Below are 20113 nucleotides of genomic sequence, written 5' to 3' on the forward strand. Positions count from 1 at the left end.
AAATATTTCAAAGCAAACACAGCTGTAATGTTTATGTTAAAAACAACAGGCTAGGGTGGCAGTCAATCAGACATTCTGTATCCTCCCAGTACTGACAATAAATTGTTTCTTGCCATACAACAGGAAGATTGCTAAAGTGTAACATGACAGAAACATTTTGGAAACTGGTATTGTCCTTATAGGAAGGATTTCTTACTTGCTTTTTTTTTTTTCAAGCACCTCTTAAAGGCAATCACATTCACATTATGACAATGATTTTAACAGAACTGGAAACTAATCTGAAATAATGCTGCTGCTGTTAATGCCCAAATCCATAAGAAGTGAGACAAATTTTAATTTTTTATATCTTCAAGACCATCTTGAATCATTTTTACAAACCTATACTGGAACTGTACATGTTATACATATAAACAGTGAGTGAGAATAGTTAAAATCTGCTCTGAACAACTGAGCAGAAACTTGCCTTTAAATGGGGGGACTTTATGAAAGTGAGAATTGTGAATTCAATTTCACAAAATTGGATATACCAAACACTCTCTCTGTATTCTCTGTGGTAAACGTGCAACACATCTACTTCATCTGCAGTATACATCTGTAGTACATCTGTACAGGGACATACAAAATCAAAAATTACTCAGTGGTCCACTTAAAAAACCCAGAAAACTCTTACCGTAATGTTTATACATTGAAATGCATTTTATGACTCTGCTACACTTAAGACATGCATTCCTATAAGTGTTTAAATAGAGTCCTAAGGCTTCCAGTTTATTTATCAAACCCCAGAAAATGTAATAGAATACATAATCTTGAAAATTCTACAGATTACAGAAAATTATACAGAATTTATATTTTTCATGTTTAGATCCATTACCAAAAGTGTTAAATCCAGATGTATTTCAATCATTTGAAAGTTAAAAACACAGACTGTGGTTTTTATTTGATGTATAGTGATGCAAAAGAATCCAATAAGCTTTTCTTTCAAGCCTTTGAGGAGTTGCTCTCTATTAGTTGCTCACACAGAACAAATATAAATATTTCCCAGATAAGATAAAAAATGTGAAAGAAAAATCAAGAATTTAAAAAAACCAAAACAAATCCCAACCCTAAATTCAAATGATAAATTCCGTAATGTCTATATAATTTTCTATGAAACAAGAGCATAAGATCTAATTGTTAAATTGAGTCTTACAAGCTGCAAGCCTGATCAACATTTTAATCCATTTTTATAAGAAATGTGCTTTTATAAATACATTTTTAAAGAAATATGCTTAGAATGCATGATATTCTCATATTCTGCAGGATTAAGCACAAACGAAGCATTAAGAAACCCACCACATTGAAATACATTTCGCATTCCTATATAAGGAAAATTAAATTTGTCTACAATATACATGTGTGTTTCATTTAAATACTTTGTCTGTGTATATGCATTAATCTACATGTAATATGGGCATGAACAAAAAGTATAAAAATATACTATATTCAAATGACTCATACTAGCAATTCTGTCCCTGAGAAAACACATATAAGTGTAAGAATTTAATATGATCACCATACATACATATCTATTTCTATGTACCCCCAGGATTCATATAATAAGAGCTGGAATTCATCTTGGGGAATTTTGAAATCCAGTCTCCTGGTTTTTATCCCAAACATTTATTTCATTTTGGCCTATGTGATAGGAAATCCGTACTTTTTTATATTCATACATGTTTTTGATAAACACAAAGCGAAAATAATTCTACAGCAAATCCGGCCTTGTAAAACTATATAGAAAGGCATCCAACAAGTAGTTTCATGTCATTTTTTCTTTATTTATGTTATAGATGTGTTTGTACTAAAAGACAAAATGGCTGAATTCTTTAACATTTTAGTATGAAAAAATATGTGCATAAACTAATGTGGGGTTTTTTTGTGATTGAACTTTATACACCATGTTCCATTTTGACTGAAACAGTGAAATAACTAGCATGTTGCCTCTCTGAAGCCGAAAGCAATTTCCTTTTCTAATTTTAGTTATGCAAAGCCTATGGGCATCATCAGCATTTAGTAATTAGTTTTATAATTACTGCTGTTTTGCTCACTGTCATTCAATTTTTCTTACAACATGGTCTGGGATTGAAACATCCCACATCCACAGCTGTGTAAATTGCCATCCATTTATAAGACAAAAAAAGTAACATTCAACATACATCATTATTCAGTCAAGAATGTGTTATTGGTACTTAGGTGATGCTCTGAGTACATAAGCTGCACAGTAAAATACAAAGAAAAATATATTTAAAACACTTAATAAATGCTATATAAGACAGGAAAGTCTGGAAAATCTAAATGGGAAACAAAAGAAATTCCTTTAAGTTATATTTCAGATTATTACCAATACCAATATCTGTGTTCTAAACGAGGGGGAAAAAAAAATATATTTTTTGTTAAAAGACATATACAGAACAGAAAAACAGTTGAATTCAGAGTTCCTAATAGTGTAGTTTGATCATTATTGATAGAAGAATTGGTAGACTGGTAACTAACTGAAAAGTCAACTAACCAAGAATTACCTATCAATACAGTGTCAATACATTTAGATATGATACTCCAAAATACTTAACATCATTGACCAGTTAATTTTAAGAATCCTAAAAGTACAAATGGGATTCAGTGTCTGCTTAAATCCAGTAATTTTCCTTAAAAAGGTTATATGACAGCAAAATTAGAGATTGACCAGAATTCTTATGCTACATGTTATGTTCCAAATTTTATACTCTAAAATTTCTAATTTGAAATGTTGTATCAATTATGATTTTTAAAGAGAAGAAATGTAATAGTCAAACAAGAATGAAAAATCTATTTTTTCTCCTTAAAAAAACACCATTATTTTTTCAATGAGCAAAAAATACCATATCCTCTAGAACACTTATGGTTTACAAAAAATTATCATGGAGAGAAGAAAGTCCCACAAAAGGTTTTGCCAGTGTCAGTAGCTACCACAGATGCCAACCTGCTGGAGCAGAGCTGAGCTCTGGGAGGAAGAATCTTCCCTCAGTAAGGGTGACACCAGGGAGCGCCAGCACAAACAGGACATCAGCAAAGGGACCACTCATATTTGTCATTCCTTCCTTTCTACCAGAAAGCAGTGCAATAAAGTCCTTTTAATCTTATCCCCTATCCTTTGTCAAGCTTAGCTAGGAGAAAACAGCTGCTAATAAACATAAAGCTGTAACACACAAAGGGCTAGACTGTGCTCAGCCCAGTGAAGGGAGAAAGCAGATATGCTGTTGCAGAGGAAAAATTTAGCCAGATTGCTTTCAAGGATTTTTGCACAAGTGCTGCTATTTTATATTTTGTGACACAGCTAAAGTCTTAAATTTTTTCAAGTGAGAAAATAATTCTAAACATTTTTTGCTACCAAAAAAAAAATTAAATCTCAATATAGAATACTTCTCAGTTAATATAATGCGTTCTGTATGACCCAAGTCAGAAAAATTAATTGGTTTCCCAAAGACCAAATTTTTAGACTGTTTAACAGACTCTGGACAAAAACACACAAATGCTTTGTTTCCAGTTACCAACAAAGCACAAGATGAGATCCACAGTCAAGACTCAGGCAACCACCACAGTGGATACTTAATGCTCCTGCAGAACATACCAACTGCTCTTACCCTAGGGATTAAGTCACAGCCCACTTCAACCCCATCCCTCAGACCTTCAGAGCCTACAAATTGCCATCAGGAGCCTCTCCACCTTGTTTGTGCTGCAGGCAGGGGTGGGATGTCCCTGTGCAGGGTCACCAGCTCAGCTGTTCCACCAGCACTGCCCTGCTGGGCTCCCTGGGGGCTGCACACCCCAGCCCTGCCCTGCTGGGCTCCCTGGGGACTGCACACCCCAGCACTGCCCTGCTGGGCTCCCTGGGGGCTGCACACCCCAGCACTGCCCAGCTCCAGCCTCTGCCTCACCAGGTGCAGTCCAGCAGAACCACAGGGTCCCCGAAGACCATGTAGTGGCAAGGGTGCTTATCCCCAGGGATGCAGGTCAGTCAGGAAATTTCTGACACAAGCATGAACTGTGCCTTTGAAAGACTGATGCCTACATAGCATATCATTAACTGGATTTCATATTTTCAGATTTTTTTTCTGTTCATTTTGGAGTCTTTGGGATTTTTTGCCTTTTCTTTGTTTTTCTTTTGTGTACGGGCAAATATCATTACTACCTCTGCTTCCCTTTGTTCCTTATAAAAACCCAGAACACACAATTTTTGAGTAGAAGAAATAATTTCTGCTTTTGAACCTCTGCAAAAAGCCAGTTGAGGGACTATCTGGCTATATGTAACTAGATCATTCTTTCAGGGAAAAACAATAGAGAACAAAAAACCCCAACCCAGGAATCCAAACACAAAATCTGTGAATTCAAAATTCAGGAACGTGTACCTCAGAGGTTTTGGCCTTCATTACCAAAACACATAGACCCACATGCAAAGCTTTTCCATCTCTGAAATATGCAACAACGCTTTTATTGAAACTGCAGGAAACACACCTGAATAAAACACAGTTATTTCTCACAGAACTGAAGTATTGTGTGCATTGGTACACCATTAAACTGGATGAAAAGCATGTCGTACACTATGTCTTTCACTAATTTTAATGACATTCTACACAGTATTTTTTTTAAAAAAAGCTGCAAAATATCCTCTTCATGTGTTGTTCAAGACAACTGATGTATGGGAATATCATAACAAAAATATTTTAGAAGCTGGAGTTGCTGACTCACTAGAGTCTAGATGCCTGTTTACACAGGGGGAGACAATTTTGTGGCAAAAAGCTAAAAGAGAGGAAGTTGAGCTAACCCTCCTGCACTACAAACATGCAGAGCTGCTTTGAGAATTCTGCCTGAAAATACCTTCTTCAATTCAGTTGGATCCAGTAAAACAGTGGAAAGGAGGAATAGAAGATTCAAGAGTAAAAAAACATTGTCTGAAGGATGGAGCAGATAACAAGTTATTAGCTGTAGCACTCTTTTTTGCTAGCTTTTGAATACACTCAGCAAAAACATGTGTAAAGTATTTTGAGAGCTTCAAATTACAATTCTCGTATAAATGTGAAGTAATATTGTACATTCCAGAAACCTCTCCATTCATAAAATATTCCTGACCATATGTCTGTAAACTAATAGCAATCACCAAAATGGCATGAAACATGGCACCAAAAGGTGTGAAAAATAACACATGACAGAGATCTGATACATCTTCAGGGAGAAGTTTCAGGGGAAAACACTCCAATGTCAGCAACATTCAGTGGCTATCAGAAATTTGTTTCTTCTCATTTTGTCATTACCTATTAATCTCAACTATACTGGCAGTAAAAGGTTAAAAAGGAAATAAATTAAGATTATTGTCAATCATTACATACAGAAAAATAATTAACTCAGTATGTTTATTTATCTATTTTTTGCTAGTTGATTAAATGAATGATTGATGACAGGTTCCTTGTTTTCTTTTCCTTCATTTTGTCAGTATAAATGATCAGTATGAAACTAAATGGAGACATCAAATTGAAATTGTTAGATGCACAAAATATAAAGCAGATGGATCCAGATTATTTCAACTTTCTTCTTACCCTAGTGTAACTTAGTAAAACACATTTGTATAGACACAAAGAACTCAATTGATAGCAGTAATAAACAGTAACTTGACTTACTTTCCTCTCAAATATTACATATTAGTATTCAAGCTTCCCTTTTAAAAAAGAGTATTTTAATAATTTTGTAGAGAAATTGTGCAAACGAATGCACTTATCCTATTTCTTCTCAGATAAATATAAAATTTTTCATTGGATAACTCATAGCAAACACTTTGTGCAAAGATGCCAAAGCATTCTTAAATGCTGACTAGTGTTCTGAATAACACAACCCTACTATATAGCTTTAGGGAAGATATAATGGAAAATATGGGCACAGTCAGTTGAAAAATTGTCCTTTGGGTAATGTGAGATGAGGGAAGAAAGTGAGCTAGAGCATCAGTGGTTTCTCATCTGTCCATAAACGTACACTCAGCATCCTCCCAGCAAAGAAATGGTGAGTTAGCCCACTACATATGCAAGGATTTTCTTTTCTTACTCACTTTACAAGCAACAGAAGCAAGACCTAAGTTCTGAAATCACACCAAATTTTTCAGGACAGATGAAATCCCAGGACTCTGAAGTGAGGACTGAAGCAGTTTCCCCTGAGCTGACCAAAAATTGCTGGCTGGGCTAGGAAAGTTAACTGAGTGCAAATGCATTTTTGAAAGTTAAAGGAATTGACACAGAAGTCTCAGGAGACTGCTTTTATATGGGATTCAAAAGAAAGTAAAATATCTTTCTCCCAGAGTGATTCACAGTGGTAAATGGTCGAGAGCTTGAAACCTTTGTTACTTACAGAATTTACTGTTGAGAACACAACTGAAGGAAGTCACTGGCAAAATCTGTGGCTTTCTTTCCACTTTTGAAGAAACTACCCAACTCTGAAGCAGCCAGTTTTTGGTTGAAGACATGTCTCATCTCTTTTCACTACTTGGAAATGCTAGAAACAGCTGAACTCAAATCATGCAGATAGTCTGAGTTCACTTAACTCTAATTTTGAACTAGGGGAAGTCTGAATTCAGGAGGAATTATTTTCCTTCTATTTCCATACAAATTCTGGCTTCAGTTAATATGCTTTCTTAGAAAGTCAGTTACTTTTCCTCAGAGACCCCTAATTTCTATGCACCACAGTATTAGGATTGTAGAGGTGACTCTGAGGCAGGTTTGGGTTGAAGGGAACCATTTGTGTGTGCTTAGGAAGGATCTTCTAAGCTCAGTTTGACTGTGCTGTGGTTTCCCTTGTCCAGATATGATATTGATACCCAACATGACAACGCAAGTTGTATGAATAAGACAGGTATCAGACTGGAAGGTGTCATAAGGAACTTCTCGGACAACTCTGAACAGATTTTTTTTTTCCTGAGAAATCTTCCAAAGTCAGTGGGTAAGACAGTGTTGCACTTGTGCTGTCCTGGCCCATTCAATATCCTAACTGTGAAATCCACTTGCCCCAGAAGATTACTTCCCCAGTCTCACCTTGTGGTACCTGTTCTCTACGGTCAGTTCTTTCTATCACAAACTATTCCTACTGGAAGAATTATGCCATTGAAACAAAATATAAAATCAAGGGTAACCTTCAGTATCCACACTTATTCATGAGGATTCACCTCTTGACATTGTTCAAACCTTATCAGCAGAAGGAATCCAGAACCACATCACGATGAGACAGACATTCAGGTTAATTCCCAAAGTAAAAAACCCACCAAAATGGCATGTCCATATTACATGAAAATTTATATCAAATACATGTCACTGGGTTAAACCAAAGAATATCACACTGGAATAGCTACTGCATTTTGACACTGTTACTGAAATATTCTGTTCTGCTCTAGTTTCCTCCATTCTCAAAATATGTTAGAAAATTGGATATGACTCAAGTAAGAGCTACAAGAATGATTAGACTTCTAAAAGTCATTCCCTATAGTGAAAGACTAAGAAAGCTCAATTTATTTAGTTACTGAAAAGAAGGTTAAGAGGATCACAATACCTACATGTGGAAGAGATTTCTGACAGTAGGCAGCTCATTAATCTAGCAAAAAAGGCATAACAAGATCCAGTGTTTGGATGCTGAAGCTGAAATAAGACTACAAATGAGGCACACTTTCTTCACAGTGACAGTAATTAACCGTTGGAACAATCTGCCCAGGGATGTACTTGATTCTTTATCATTTAAATGCTTACATCAACATTAAGATACTTTCCAAAGAGATAAGCCTATGTCTCAAACAGATGCGGAAAATACTGGATGAGGTTCTGTCATGGGTCTGCAAGAAGTCAGCCTGGATGCTTATCAGAGCTGCTCAACCTTGCACCGCGACACAACAGCACCACGAGCGCTCTGCGCCTCCAGCAGCAACCATCCTACAGCCACCACGTGCACCCTTTGCGCGCAGCGCCCTTCAGACTGAACAAATGCCACCTCCTAATTCACCCTCCTCTTTGACAGGCAAAATGAAAACCCTCCCAAGGCAGATATGGACACCTTCACAGGTATCCCATGCCCCATTCACTGTTCTGGCATAATCACTGCTGGAGACCAAAATACCCCAAAACTGCCAAGGAGCACATGGTGTAAAGCTGTTTGAGCACTGACTTTGCTTCCACCCAAGGAACATCTCTTGGGCTAATTCTAAGCTAGTGATGGGTGAATAGATACATAGCAAATAGCCCCTCAACACAGCTGCCTGTATGTAAAATACAGTTCCTTTATGTCTACTAAGTTTGTTGGAGAACCAAGAAGCTCCATGAGGATGTTGAAGAAACAAACTAAAGCCAAATGTATGATGAGGTTAGGTGAGCTACTAATTTTACTCTCTGCTCCTTAGTAACATTCATGAAAGAAAAGTTGCTCTTTCAATCTTCAGGATAGAATGTCGGAGCAAAATAATAGCAGAGAAAAAAAAAAGGCCAGAGAGATAGAAGCTACACAAAGCAGGACAAGAAGAATAAATGACAGCACTGATACATGAAATAAGCAGAAACAGAGGTAAAGACAAAATGGTGTTTGAAAGTATTAAATAGATTACAAAAAAAATTATCTTCAGAAGAACAAAATTAAACACCCCATTTATTCACCTCCAGGAAAGGATATAAAGAACCATTTAAAATATAAATAAAAAATAAATGTTATACACTTGGACTGTTTTAGGAAAGTGGAAGTACACAGAAAATAAATCACACTTAGACTTGCCATACAATATGCACACTATAGACTTTTGTAGATTTTTTTAGAATACCTAGTTATTATATTTTTTCTTTTGACATTTAAAAGATTGGCAATGGACTACAAAATCTTTTAACATTACTAAAGGAAGGGTTTCTTTATTATGAGATACACCTAATTAAGACAATATAACACAGAAATTCAACACAAGATGGATTAGCACTATTCCTCCTATTAGATTTCTTCATTACCTACCCTGAGTGCAAATCTTCATGTTATTCTGAAAAATAGTTCCTTATAGGCATGGGTAAAATTTCTAAATGGGTTACAATTCCTTTCATTGAATACACCATTCTTGAAAAGGACATGAATATAGTGTTATTGGTTGAGAACTAGACTCTTGGACTTGGGACATGGGAAGAGGGCTCTATTTCCTGCTCTAACACACACTTCTTATGGGATATTGAAAAGTCACTCTTGGCTTTGCAAATGTGCTCAGCAGCTGCTTCTTATGATCAGATTACCAAAGTGCTGAAATCTTTTGAAAATCTGGCTATTTATTTTGTTGCTGAATAGGATCAGAGATCTTTTGAAATCTGGCTCCAGTTGGAGTGCTGTGCTCTTTTGAAAAGCTAGCCCTAAATCTGTATATGCCTCAATTTCTCTATTAGCATTATCAGCACTGTTCTGCATCAAGAGGATGACAAACAGCTCACATACACAGTAATTCAAATTTGAAAGGAATATATAGATGCACAATTGCTTTTATAATTGTAGAAATACTATGTATACCTACAAAAGAAAACAAAAAAACAGTTTCTGATTTTCCCTAACTTTTGTACAAATGGTTTTCTGTAAGATCTACAGTTACATAGTGTTGACAATATTATTTTTGCTATAGGTAAAGCTTGAGAATTGTCTATATATATTAAAATGTGGGCAAAGCTATTTCTGTGTCTTCCATTTATGGTTATAAATATGTGTTTAAGTATTTTACAGATGATGAAATAAGACACCAAATTTTGTACTTGCATGTGGTATCATCCCATGCAAAGCAAAGCAAAAAGAATTTTTATAGGATACAAGTAGAATGCAGAGTGACAACACACACATGCTTGTGCAGATGCACTCAGTTAACTCTGTATATAAGAATTATAGGGAATGATGAGATCAAATACTGAAGTGAAGGTAAGAATTTTCTAACAGCTCCATTCAGGAGGACACAATTGGTGTTTAAATATTTAGTGAGGCACTTGCCTTTCTTTCCTTCCATAGTAACAGAAAGCGCAGTGACTAAAACCTTTGAAATTTAAAATAAAAATATTCACTTTGGCTTAAAAGCTAGCAAATAAACAGAAAATTATCTTCCTTAAGGGAGCTTGATATTTTAAAACAACACAAGTTCCCCAGCTGTGTAGTGATTCTTATTTTGCTTGTGATCTCGGGTAGATATAGAGGCTTACATGTTCTCTAAATTGTAAGCTCTATATGAAGGGTGTTCTTTAATTACTGACAGCTAATGAAAACAGTTTTTACTGATCTCTCTAATGTCCTGGGAAAGTCTTTACTATGGATTCATTGTATTCTACTTTATATCCCTGATTGAAATGGGAGACCACAAGAGCATAGGGATTTGGTGGAAACTCGATTTCATTCCTCTGGCTTCAAAGAGAACAGTTGCAGAAATTAAGCTGTGTTGATATTGTGGTCAAACTTTGGTCAGACTGTGGTTATACTTGCATATTATATAGATATAAAATCAGTACGCTTTGGTTTTTAAAACTGCTGGATCTACCATCAGTATCTAAATCTTGCTCAGTTGATCAGAGGGATCTAATATAACTATTACATGAAAACAAATATTATTATTAAATGCATACGCTTCCCTTCCAGGGCTCTATTATTTGCTTCAAATATTGAGACAGTCACTCTGGAAAATGCTAGGAAATGTACAACTGCAAACATGATATGGGAAACATAGGTTTTCTATTTCAAGAAAATGTTTTGTGTTTTCATTCATTTCAGACAAAATATTTTCTTTAAGTCATAATCTTTTACTTGCAATATAGAGTGATGTAACTCTTGGTAAAACAAGTATTGTAAAAGCCCATTCAGTTACAGTGCTTTACTCCCAACTAATCATCCCAATCTGTTTGTTTTTTTTAAAAATTTCTCTGTTTGGGGATTTTTCTAGGTTTCTGCTGTATAAACTATCAGTTGGTTAACCCATTTCTTCATACAGATGTATTTATTAGCCCTGCAAGAGCTATCCCTCAACAACATCTAAAAGATACATTCAATGGGAGATATATGGTAGAAGTTCAGATGACCCAGAAAAACCAATAAGCTACAATAACAGAAGACCAGGCTCTATTGAATGCAGCAGGGCTTTATGTTTGTCCTTACATTCTCTGCCCAGCTGAGGAGACCAAGGTATGAATGCTGCACTGAAACTATTAAATCCAACCACAAGGTCCTATACCTCAATTGCTTTCATTTGCAAAATGGTGCGCTACGATATTAAGCTTGACTGAGGCTTTGTCCAAAGCACTCTTCATAGCAAAGACACTTTCCTTCTGCTCAGAAAAGGGTGAATAAAAAGACAAATAGAAGTTCCATAAGATATTGCAATCTGCAGATAGCAACAGCCTTTTTTCATTTTACATATCAAAAACTACAGCAGTGATTACTGTTCCTGATTACTACAAGCAAAAAGCAGAACAAGCGCTTTTGGCACACCGGATTCATTGCACATCTGTAATTGGCTAACCCCATCATATGCGTTATTTCAAAAAGTTTTGTAGACTGCACATATAATTTAAGATATTCATGCTTCTAAAAAAGACCACCTGGAGCTAACCCATGCAACATAAAACATGAATGTAAAAATCATATGGAAGCATTTTATTAAGAACTTTGGAAAATCGGATGTTGTGGCACTGTCTTTTACACAGATATTTCTAATGGATGAAACTCCATATCATTATGGTGAAAAGAAATTAATTTCATTTTAATCTGAAAGTTTTCCCTGCTTTATTTTTGTATCACTATAAAGGTTGGAGCCAAAGCAACCACCAATATATACTGATATATTCACTTCTGCAAGTCTGAAGCCCATGCTTTTGCCAAAACCCACTCAGCCAATATCATCAATACTCTCAACTATGAATTGTAAGGACAACACCCACCATATTTTAGCAGGAATGAGGAAAGTATGTTCTCAACTTTGGAGTGAATTTTTATTGACATGCTAAGGGCTACAGTGCACAGAAAGTCACCCACATTGAAGGAAGAAAGAATAAAGTGAAAAGTTTAAAACTTTGGAGTTTCTTTTAAATATTAATATTCTTCACCAGACTGTTTTGATTGCAAAGGCTGCATTAAGGATGCACACATGTAGAGAAAGATGCAGGACTACAAAAAGGAAAGAGTCAGCCCTGAACACCAAATCCAAGAGGAAGATATTTTGATATTTGTGGTTTTAGCTCTGGACTCAAAAAAACTCCCTCAAATACCTAAGAAAAATAAACTATATTAAAGGAAGTTAATAAATATGCAATATTGACCAAATCATTGTAACTGCACAAGAAGAGAAAAGAAGATGAAATCCAGCGTAATAGAGTGGAAATGCAGTAGCTGCTGTGAGTGAGAGAAAAGACAGTAATATCATCTTTTCTATTTCCTTGCTCTTAAAACACTTACTGTTTGGTTGTTTTCCCATTTAATTGTTAAGTTCCAAGGTAAAGTTCTAGCAATAAACAACTCTTCTAGGGACTGACATTTGATTGACAACATTTTAGAACAAGTATTAATTTGTTATCAGCAGTAAATGCTTTGTGTCTCCACAGAAGTGATGGATAGGACTTTTTATGATACAAATAAAGCACCATGAGAAAGTAAATCATTCACTCATTTCTCCTAGCAGAAGTGGAAGGATCTGGTAGGTTCTTTTTACACCTTTCCTCATAAAAAAAAAAAAAAAAAAAGGAAAAAAAAAAAGAAGAAAAAAAGACAACTGAACTTGAAATGCTTTTGCCATTATTCCTGTTCTGCTTCAAAAAACCCCAAAACCTTTCAAAGTCCTTTAACTCCAGTAGCCTAGCATTTAGGACAGCAATGACAACATTAAAATAATAACAGTAGTAATAGTAGAAGTCATAGTAATAATAACTACAACAACATAAAACAACATTCTCATACTGAAACAAATAAATTTTAGGTTTGAATTACTAAGCTGCATAGATCATTGTCTATGATACAAACATCATTGTAATTTGAAAATTTAAATCAACATTCAAGCCATGTTTAATCCCAGTTTCTTGATGATCATATCCAGAGCAGATTCTGTATAAAAACAGAAACTCCTTTCTTAATAGTAACTATCACTTCAATCTGCTTTCCAAGAGCAATTAATTATACAGTTAATGAGTTTAACTTGGTTCTGCCAACATAATATTCTTACAATATTTCAAAACCACAATTGTTATGAACTAGGACTCCAAATACCTTAAAAATACTTCAGTATACAATGTAAATCCTAGTTAACTGGACTTACAATTTCAGGTGTTTAAGCTAGGTTTGTTTGATAATAATTACTTTCCATTTATCCATGGTTGTTGAAAAAAAAATATAGCAATCTCACTTTTATCGCTTTAGCACAGGAGATGTCCCAGTATTCTGCCTATAATGTTTTGAGGCTGAAACAGCTCAGTACTATAAACCTCACAACATCAGCACTTGCAAAGTATGGATTGTCCTGAAAATTGTATTTTATTGTAACCTGAACTACAAAGACTTGTAGAATTGATTCTGTATAAGCAAGCACTTAAATAAACCTTATCAAACTCTTCTGCCTTTTCTGCATTATTAGAAATTTTATTATACCTTACTGCTAAAGAGCCTATACTGTTGCCAGAATTATTTAACATTTTTAATACACATAAACCTGTTATTTCTTGAATTCTTCTTATCCCATTAGATTTTTTTCTTAATGTCTCTACTTGTCTTGGCCAATATTCTGCACCTTAGACATTCTAGTTTATCTTGCTATTTATTTCCCTTTAATGCCATAAGTTTTCTATAAATACACATACATAATTAATTATTTTACTGTCATTCTGGAAGAGGATACAGTTTTAGAGTTTTCAGGTGCATAGGAAATTACTTTTTTTTTCCCTAGGGGTTCTAGTTCTAGCTTTTACTCTAATTTCTTCCATTAACACTTTTCCTCATGATCAGTTTCACATGTAAGTTTCCCCACTAGGCAAACAGTCCCTGAAATGCATGCAGCATACTTGTTGACACCCTCCCTCATTTGCCAAATTGAAAGTCAATCAGGTCATGATCACTTGTCACCAGACAGCCACCAACTCAGTCCCATATTCAGTTCATCTTGCCTATGACAATGATAGTCAAACAGAGCTACCTCATTCTGGGCCCCATGCCTTTCATACCAGAAAACCATCAATAATTCGCACAGGGAACATTCATGTTTTACCACTGACCTCCAGAAATTTTCAGCACTTGGTTTCCATTACATTCCAAAAAAAAAAAAAAACAAACCTAATCATCTTTAACTCATGCAATAGGTCAAAGACTAAGGTACCTCTGCCTATGGCTGCACTGCCACATAAACAGGTTTACAATGGATAAACATTACGTTTACAATCAGTAATTGGTATGATACACAGAGCACAACAGTAGCCTATATATAAACAGGCTTTAGATTTTCATAAGTACAATGCCTGCAAGGCAGGGAGAAATACATTACAGGGCTATCTGAATTCTCCAGCACAAGAGCAGAAATTCTGCACAAGGGGTCTGGATTTGGAGACCCTTTTCATATCAAGGAATACCACCAATTCATCTGCATTATCCTGTTTTCACCTGATTGAATTTTTCATATCCAACTTTGAAAAACATCTTAGACCAAAAACACTATGGAAGCAAGTAATCCTTACTTTGGCCATATAGATGGTTTCCCTGAGACAGAATTGTGTAGGGGTTCAGAGCAGAAGGTTGGTCTTACTGCAAGGCTTGTGGGTTTTAGCAGGCAAAGGCTTGTACTATCTTGCACTTCCTGCTCAGAAGACAACACTCCATTTAAAATATTAAAGGCTAACAACAGGTAATGTTATTTAAAGTGTTTCCACAATGAGGTCATGCAGAAGAGAACAACTTATTCGTCTCTTATAAATGCATACATATCTTGCACAAAAAATATTAGAAAAAGATATTTAAATTAATGAAAGTAATTCCACTTGACATTTGGGATAACAATTACCATACTTTCCAATTATCATTATTGCTTGTTTTCTTTCCCACAGAATTCAAAGTGCTGGACTTATTTCCTCAACCTCAAGCCCTGCAATATGATATGACATCAAGTTCATTTTCATCCTAGACTTACATACTTTGTTTATTTTTAGAATGGAACCTTTGTAAAACATGCTAGTTTGAAGGAAAAACGTGCAATTTTGTTTTAAAGTGTAATTTTTCTTCCTGTGTTTATCCTTTTTTTTTTTTAATCTCCCTACCAATAGAGACTTGAACATTGAGTGCTTTGTGGCAAGGAACTTTTCAGAGTTGTATTTACTTACACTGAACAGGAACAATTTGGATGAGAAGTATTTCAATACACCACAAACACTTCTGAGAGAATCTGATTTCTCCCAGTAATGATATATATTAATTCCAGTATACAAATGTGTAAAACCACCTAATTGCAGAATATGGAACAACAAAAGTAGAGATGGCTAAACTAACAGGGACATTTTTACACAACCTACCAGTCAGTCAATGCTATTTACTGAAATCCTTTTTCACTCCTCAGCTACAATCTCTCACTCATCTCTTCTCTTACAGCAGAAGTAAGAGTTTTTTTACTTAGGTAGCATAAAATGTAAAGTTTTGGGATAGGAAAATAAAAATTATAACCTCACTTTTAACTTGGCATATCCAAAGTTGTCTTACATATTCTAGTTTCCACATGTCACATCATTCACAGGAAATAAGACTCATGGCCTTGCAAAATTAATTGTGTCTCCAAAGACAGAAATTAACACCTCACTTCAGTGAAAAAAAAAGCATAACTATTTCAATGCCATCACAGCAAGATACAGGACAAGGATTTGCAAAATTAGGCACAAATGACTGCATTTATTTTCTGTTTCAAAAGTTGGAAACTCTGTTCAAGGCCATGAGTATTTTTATAGTGGCAGTAGTCCTGAGTCAAAACCAATGTCCCAAAGATTGCCCAAAACCAAAATACACAGCATGACTTTACATCATTCAAACACATTCAACATACTGAAGAATATCACTGTGCCTCACATTCCTCCTCTCCCTTCCTCTTTCCACTACTTAAAAAAAAAAAGGAAAAACATGTGGCTTAGCAAAAAGGCTAAGTGGAAAAGAACATAAAAATTTGCATGATCTTTGAATGCTTTGAGAAACAATTTGTGCTAAAAATGCAAAGAAATTTAAACTCAATAATTTGAAGACAATATTCCAAAATACAAAGGTCCTCCCAAGATTTTGATGTTGGAACAGGACTACAGGGCCTAGTATCAGAATGTACAAGAGGATTCCAAGTTCCATGGGACATAAGGCATCACTTTCTGCCTGAACGCACAATAAATACAATGAAAATATTCTATTTCCAGACAACTTTCAGAAAACTCACATTTTAGTTTGAAAAATAGGTAAGCAGCTCATTTACTGTTGTCCTCAAAATGTATTGCAGAACCGGAAGAAAGACTTTTGGACAGATGGAAACAGAGAAGAATAGTACTGTTATTGATAACACATCGTATGTACTGTCAAAGACTGAAAATTTTATTCTTACTGACTATAAGTAACATCTTGATTATTTTCTTCTACACAGCGTCACACCCCAGTCTTTAAGAACTGTCTTTAAGCTTATCTACTCTAAATTGTGTGTGTATTGGTTTATAAGGACTGAGATTTCCTACACACAGAAAGCCTCAGACAATATACCAAAAGAAAAATGACTGAAGTCTGCTGTATTAGAGGATTGAATTTTTTTTTCCCATTTTTAGCAAATGTCAAATCATTGGCTATTGCTTTTAAGATTAATAAAAAATATAATGGTTTTTAGATTGCCTCTAAATAAAGATTACTATGAATGGAGAAATTATTTACCAATAGTCACCACAATGAGATTTCTTTAAAGGTTACAATCATCAGTTATTTAGCTGAAACACTGCTGAGAATGCCTGGTCATTTCTTGAATAATGCATAATGTTCATTGCAGATTTGATCTGTATTATAACAACACAGATATTTATAAAATAATGGAGAAAACTATCTGTTACTTTCCAATTGCTCAAGATATTTCCATGAAGTAATTGACTCTGAAAATATTATATGGAGTTACCTGAGCGCTCATTTGCAAGCACAACTTGTAGTGATCCCTACACAATAGGCATAAGAAAACAAACTCATCAGCCTTTACAGACTTCTAAGAAAAGCTGTGATAAATACAGGGCAGAGTAAAGGACTTTCCTGAAATACTGAATTAAAATTATTAAATTGCTGTACAGTACTGGGAGAAAAATTTAAAACTAAGCCTTTAAAATGAATGATTAACACAAGCAGGTCAACACATTTGGGGGAAGAAAAAAAAATAGCAGTTACCTTTACGATGCAAGTACCTCTCAAATAATTTCCCAAATACCTTTAAATCTATTCAGAAGATTGCTTGTGCACATACAAAGTATAATGTCTAGTGTTTTATTGTAGGTTTATCATCCATACTTCACATGGACCTGCAAGCTATTTATGTGAGCTTGTTTATACATACGAACTTCTTCAAGGGCAGCAAAAAGCAACCTTAATAAATGAAACTGATTTTCTTTTGATGTAATTTCATGAATGTTTCATCAGAATGTGTTAACAGGTTTCTATGTAAGGAGAACTGGTGAAGTCATAAAATATACCTGTACTATAAAGTTAAACATGCTTATGGGGAATTCTTATACAATGGAACACACTTTCATCAAGCACTGTTTCAATATACTGACACATAAATAATACAGTCCTACTTAGTATTAAGCTAAGCACCCTAACAGGAGGAAAAGAATGTCAAAACCCCTTCTTGAGACCCACACCCCTTGCACCTAAAGGAATGAGAAACATAGCACTACATGGCTGGAGGGGCAGGGTTATTATATCAGATAGGATGAACAGACATTAAATGTTTACTCAGCTCTGTTTTAGGGAGAAACATTAATCTAGATCAGACTATTGATGATGTTGTCTGAGATTTTGTTCTTCCTTAAAATTATTTTCTTCATTAGAATCTTTACACAAAAAGGAAGATTCAGTATTTAGGTATATAATCCAGAAGAGGATAATGAAAAATAAATCCCAGATACTCTGAAAATATACAGAGATTGGCAGAACTCAGAGTTTCAGTAACGCAGAACATCTTATAGAAGCACAGAGAGATCACAGATTGTACAGCAGAGTTCACTTTACATCTACCTTGAAAAAATGTTTAATTGCCTGAGAATAAACTCTCATCCTGTAAAAATGGGGAATATTTGCATATTATATCAGAAGCCTAATGAACCATGTTACACTCATGCCCCGGATGATGTAATTACTGCTTTTTTTTTTCCTCCATGAGAATTATATATGATGTGGCAGATAATATAAATTAAATATATGAAATGATGGAACTACATCCAGCTACTAAATCCTCAATCTGAATCTGTGTTGGTTTTTTCCCTCCATACCTGTCTCCATCCACTGAAGGTTTTTGCCCTCCATACCTCTCTCCATCCATTGAAAATTTTTAACTTTCCTTACATAATATCACTTCCTTTAAATGGAAGGGCAGGTAAAATCCCTCTGCACCATCAATACAAGTAGCACTTCATGGACAGCTGTGGGCTGATAAATAAGATTCTATTTCTACCTCCTCCCTTAACCCTTAGAGGTAGCTTCTTTGTTTGCCTCATGCTACATACATTCTATCTAGTTTAGTGTAGATTAAGAGTTTATAGTTCATGATTTGTGGAAAAAACCTGAAGTGCTCAAATCTCATATGCCTCTTCCAAATATATGTTTCCTTCAAAACGTGAGAGCAGTAGCTAAAATAAAGGAGTATTCTGTGCTGTCAAAGCCAGAACACCCAGAAATCTCAGGTTTGGTAACCCTGATTTCTGTTACTGCAACTTACTCCCTAATTTAAAACACTAATCAGACAGAGATACTCATTGAGTTGGGTAGCATTAGTTGAAAAAGTAAGAGATTACCAAAAAAGTCCACTTTACAGAAGTCATTGGAAAGACTATTTAGGAGCTTACATACACACAGCTTCTATTTTGTGGCAACTCACATCTAAAACACTGCTTTTGCTCCCCAACTGTTTGAGCATTAAAAGAGATCTTTTAATACTAAAACCAGTCTATTTTGTTGATAAATGCCTACTGCCTCAGAAGTCAAAATAACTTCTATAGCCATTACAAGAGGATAAATAATATCCTAGTCTCTCAGATGAAGATTTAAGTATTTGGATGTGATGCTTTCAAATTTCAGAAATATGTAATTCTACCTTTAAGGTATAGCCAGAAAATTAAGAGACTGAGTTCTCAAATCAAGGAATAATGTAATTTTCCTCTCAACCATATACTTACATAAAATGCTAAAACAAAGCAACAGAATAACAGGTAAATAACTTGAAAGAATTTAGTCTACATCACCCAGAAGACTTACAGCTGTAATAGTTACATCAGAGGTTTGTTGTTAAATAAAAAATAATTAAAATAAGAGGTTTATTTCACCTTCACATGGTGTCTTTCTCATGCAGACCTCAGATTTCCACATTTGAATCCCTTTAAAGGATTTGATATGCAGGGAAAGAAGAAAGGATGAAGGTAAAAATTTCAATGTAGAGGTTACTAAAGGCTGCCATATTCTATAGTACACAACAATATTTACTCCATACCTTTTACTGATGTATTAGGTGGAGGTCCTTCCATTCTCAAGTTCCATGGAGGATCACCTTGATTAGCAAAGTCCCTCATTTTCAGATAGCTAATTGTAAGTCGGATGATGGATGCCTTGTCAAGCTGGCTGGTAATGGCTGCAGGCAGCGGCAACAACTTTGCCAACTCATAGAACTCAAAATTCTCCTTTCCCCGGCGAGAGCGAGCAGCATCTCGGGACTTTTCCTTCCTCAAAGCTTGTAAACTGAAAGATAATAAAGAAAGTAGGACATTCATCAGTATCAGTGTTCTGTCACATTTAACCAATTTACTTTTTCACTGCTGGTCTTCTCTTCACATTACCACATTTTCAAAATGCTGCT

At 35.1% G+C, this 20113-nt stretch overlaps 1 protein-coding gene across 11 annotated transcripts in view; it reads right to left on the reverse strand.

The window, feature by feature from the left end:
* Positions 1-20113, reverse strand: part of NPAS3 (neuronal PAS domain protein 3) — a 591061-nt gene that overhangs the window by 393998 nt on the left and 176950 nt on the right. For 8 of the 11 annotated variants that reach the window (XM_064423979.1, XM_064423977.1, XM_064423983.1 and 5 more), the window contains 2 exons: positions 19751-19995; positions 19587-19637 (listed from right to left, as the gene is read on the reverse strand). In XM_064423979.1, the coding sequence (XP_064280049.1) occupies positions 19587-19637; positions 19751-19995 (296 nt within the window). The remainder of the gene's footprint in view (positions 1-19586; positions 19638-19750; positions 19996-20113) is intronic. The other 3 variants (XM_064423981.1, XM_064423985.1, XM_064423988.1) reach the window with 1 other exon arrangement.

Source organism: Passer domesticus, chromosome 6, assembly GCF_036417665.1.
Source record: "Passer domesticus isolate bPasDom1 chromosome 6, bPasDom1.hap1, whole genome shotgun sequence".
Classification (NCBI taxonomy): domain Eukaryota; kingdom Metazoa; phylum Chordata; class Aves; order Passeriformes; family Passeridae; genus Passer; species Passer domesticus.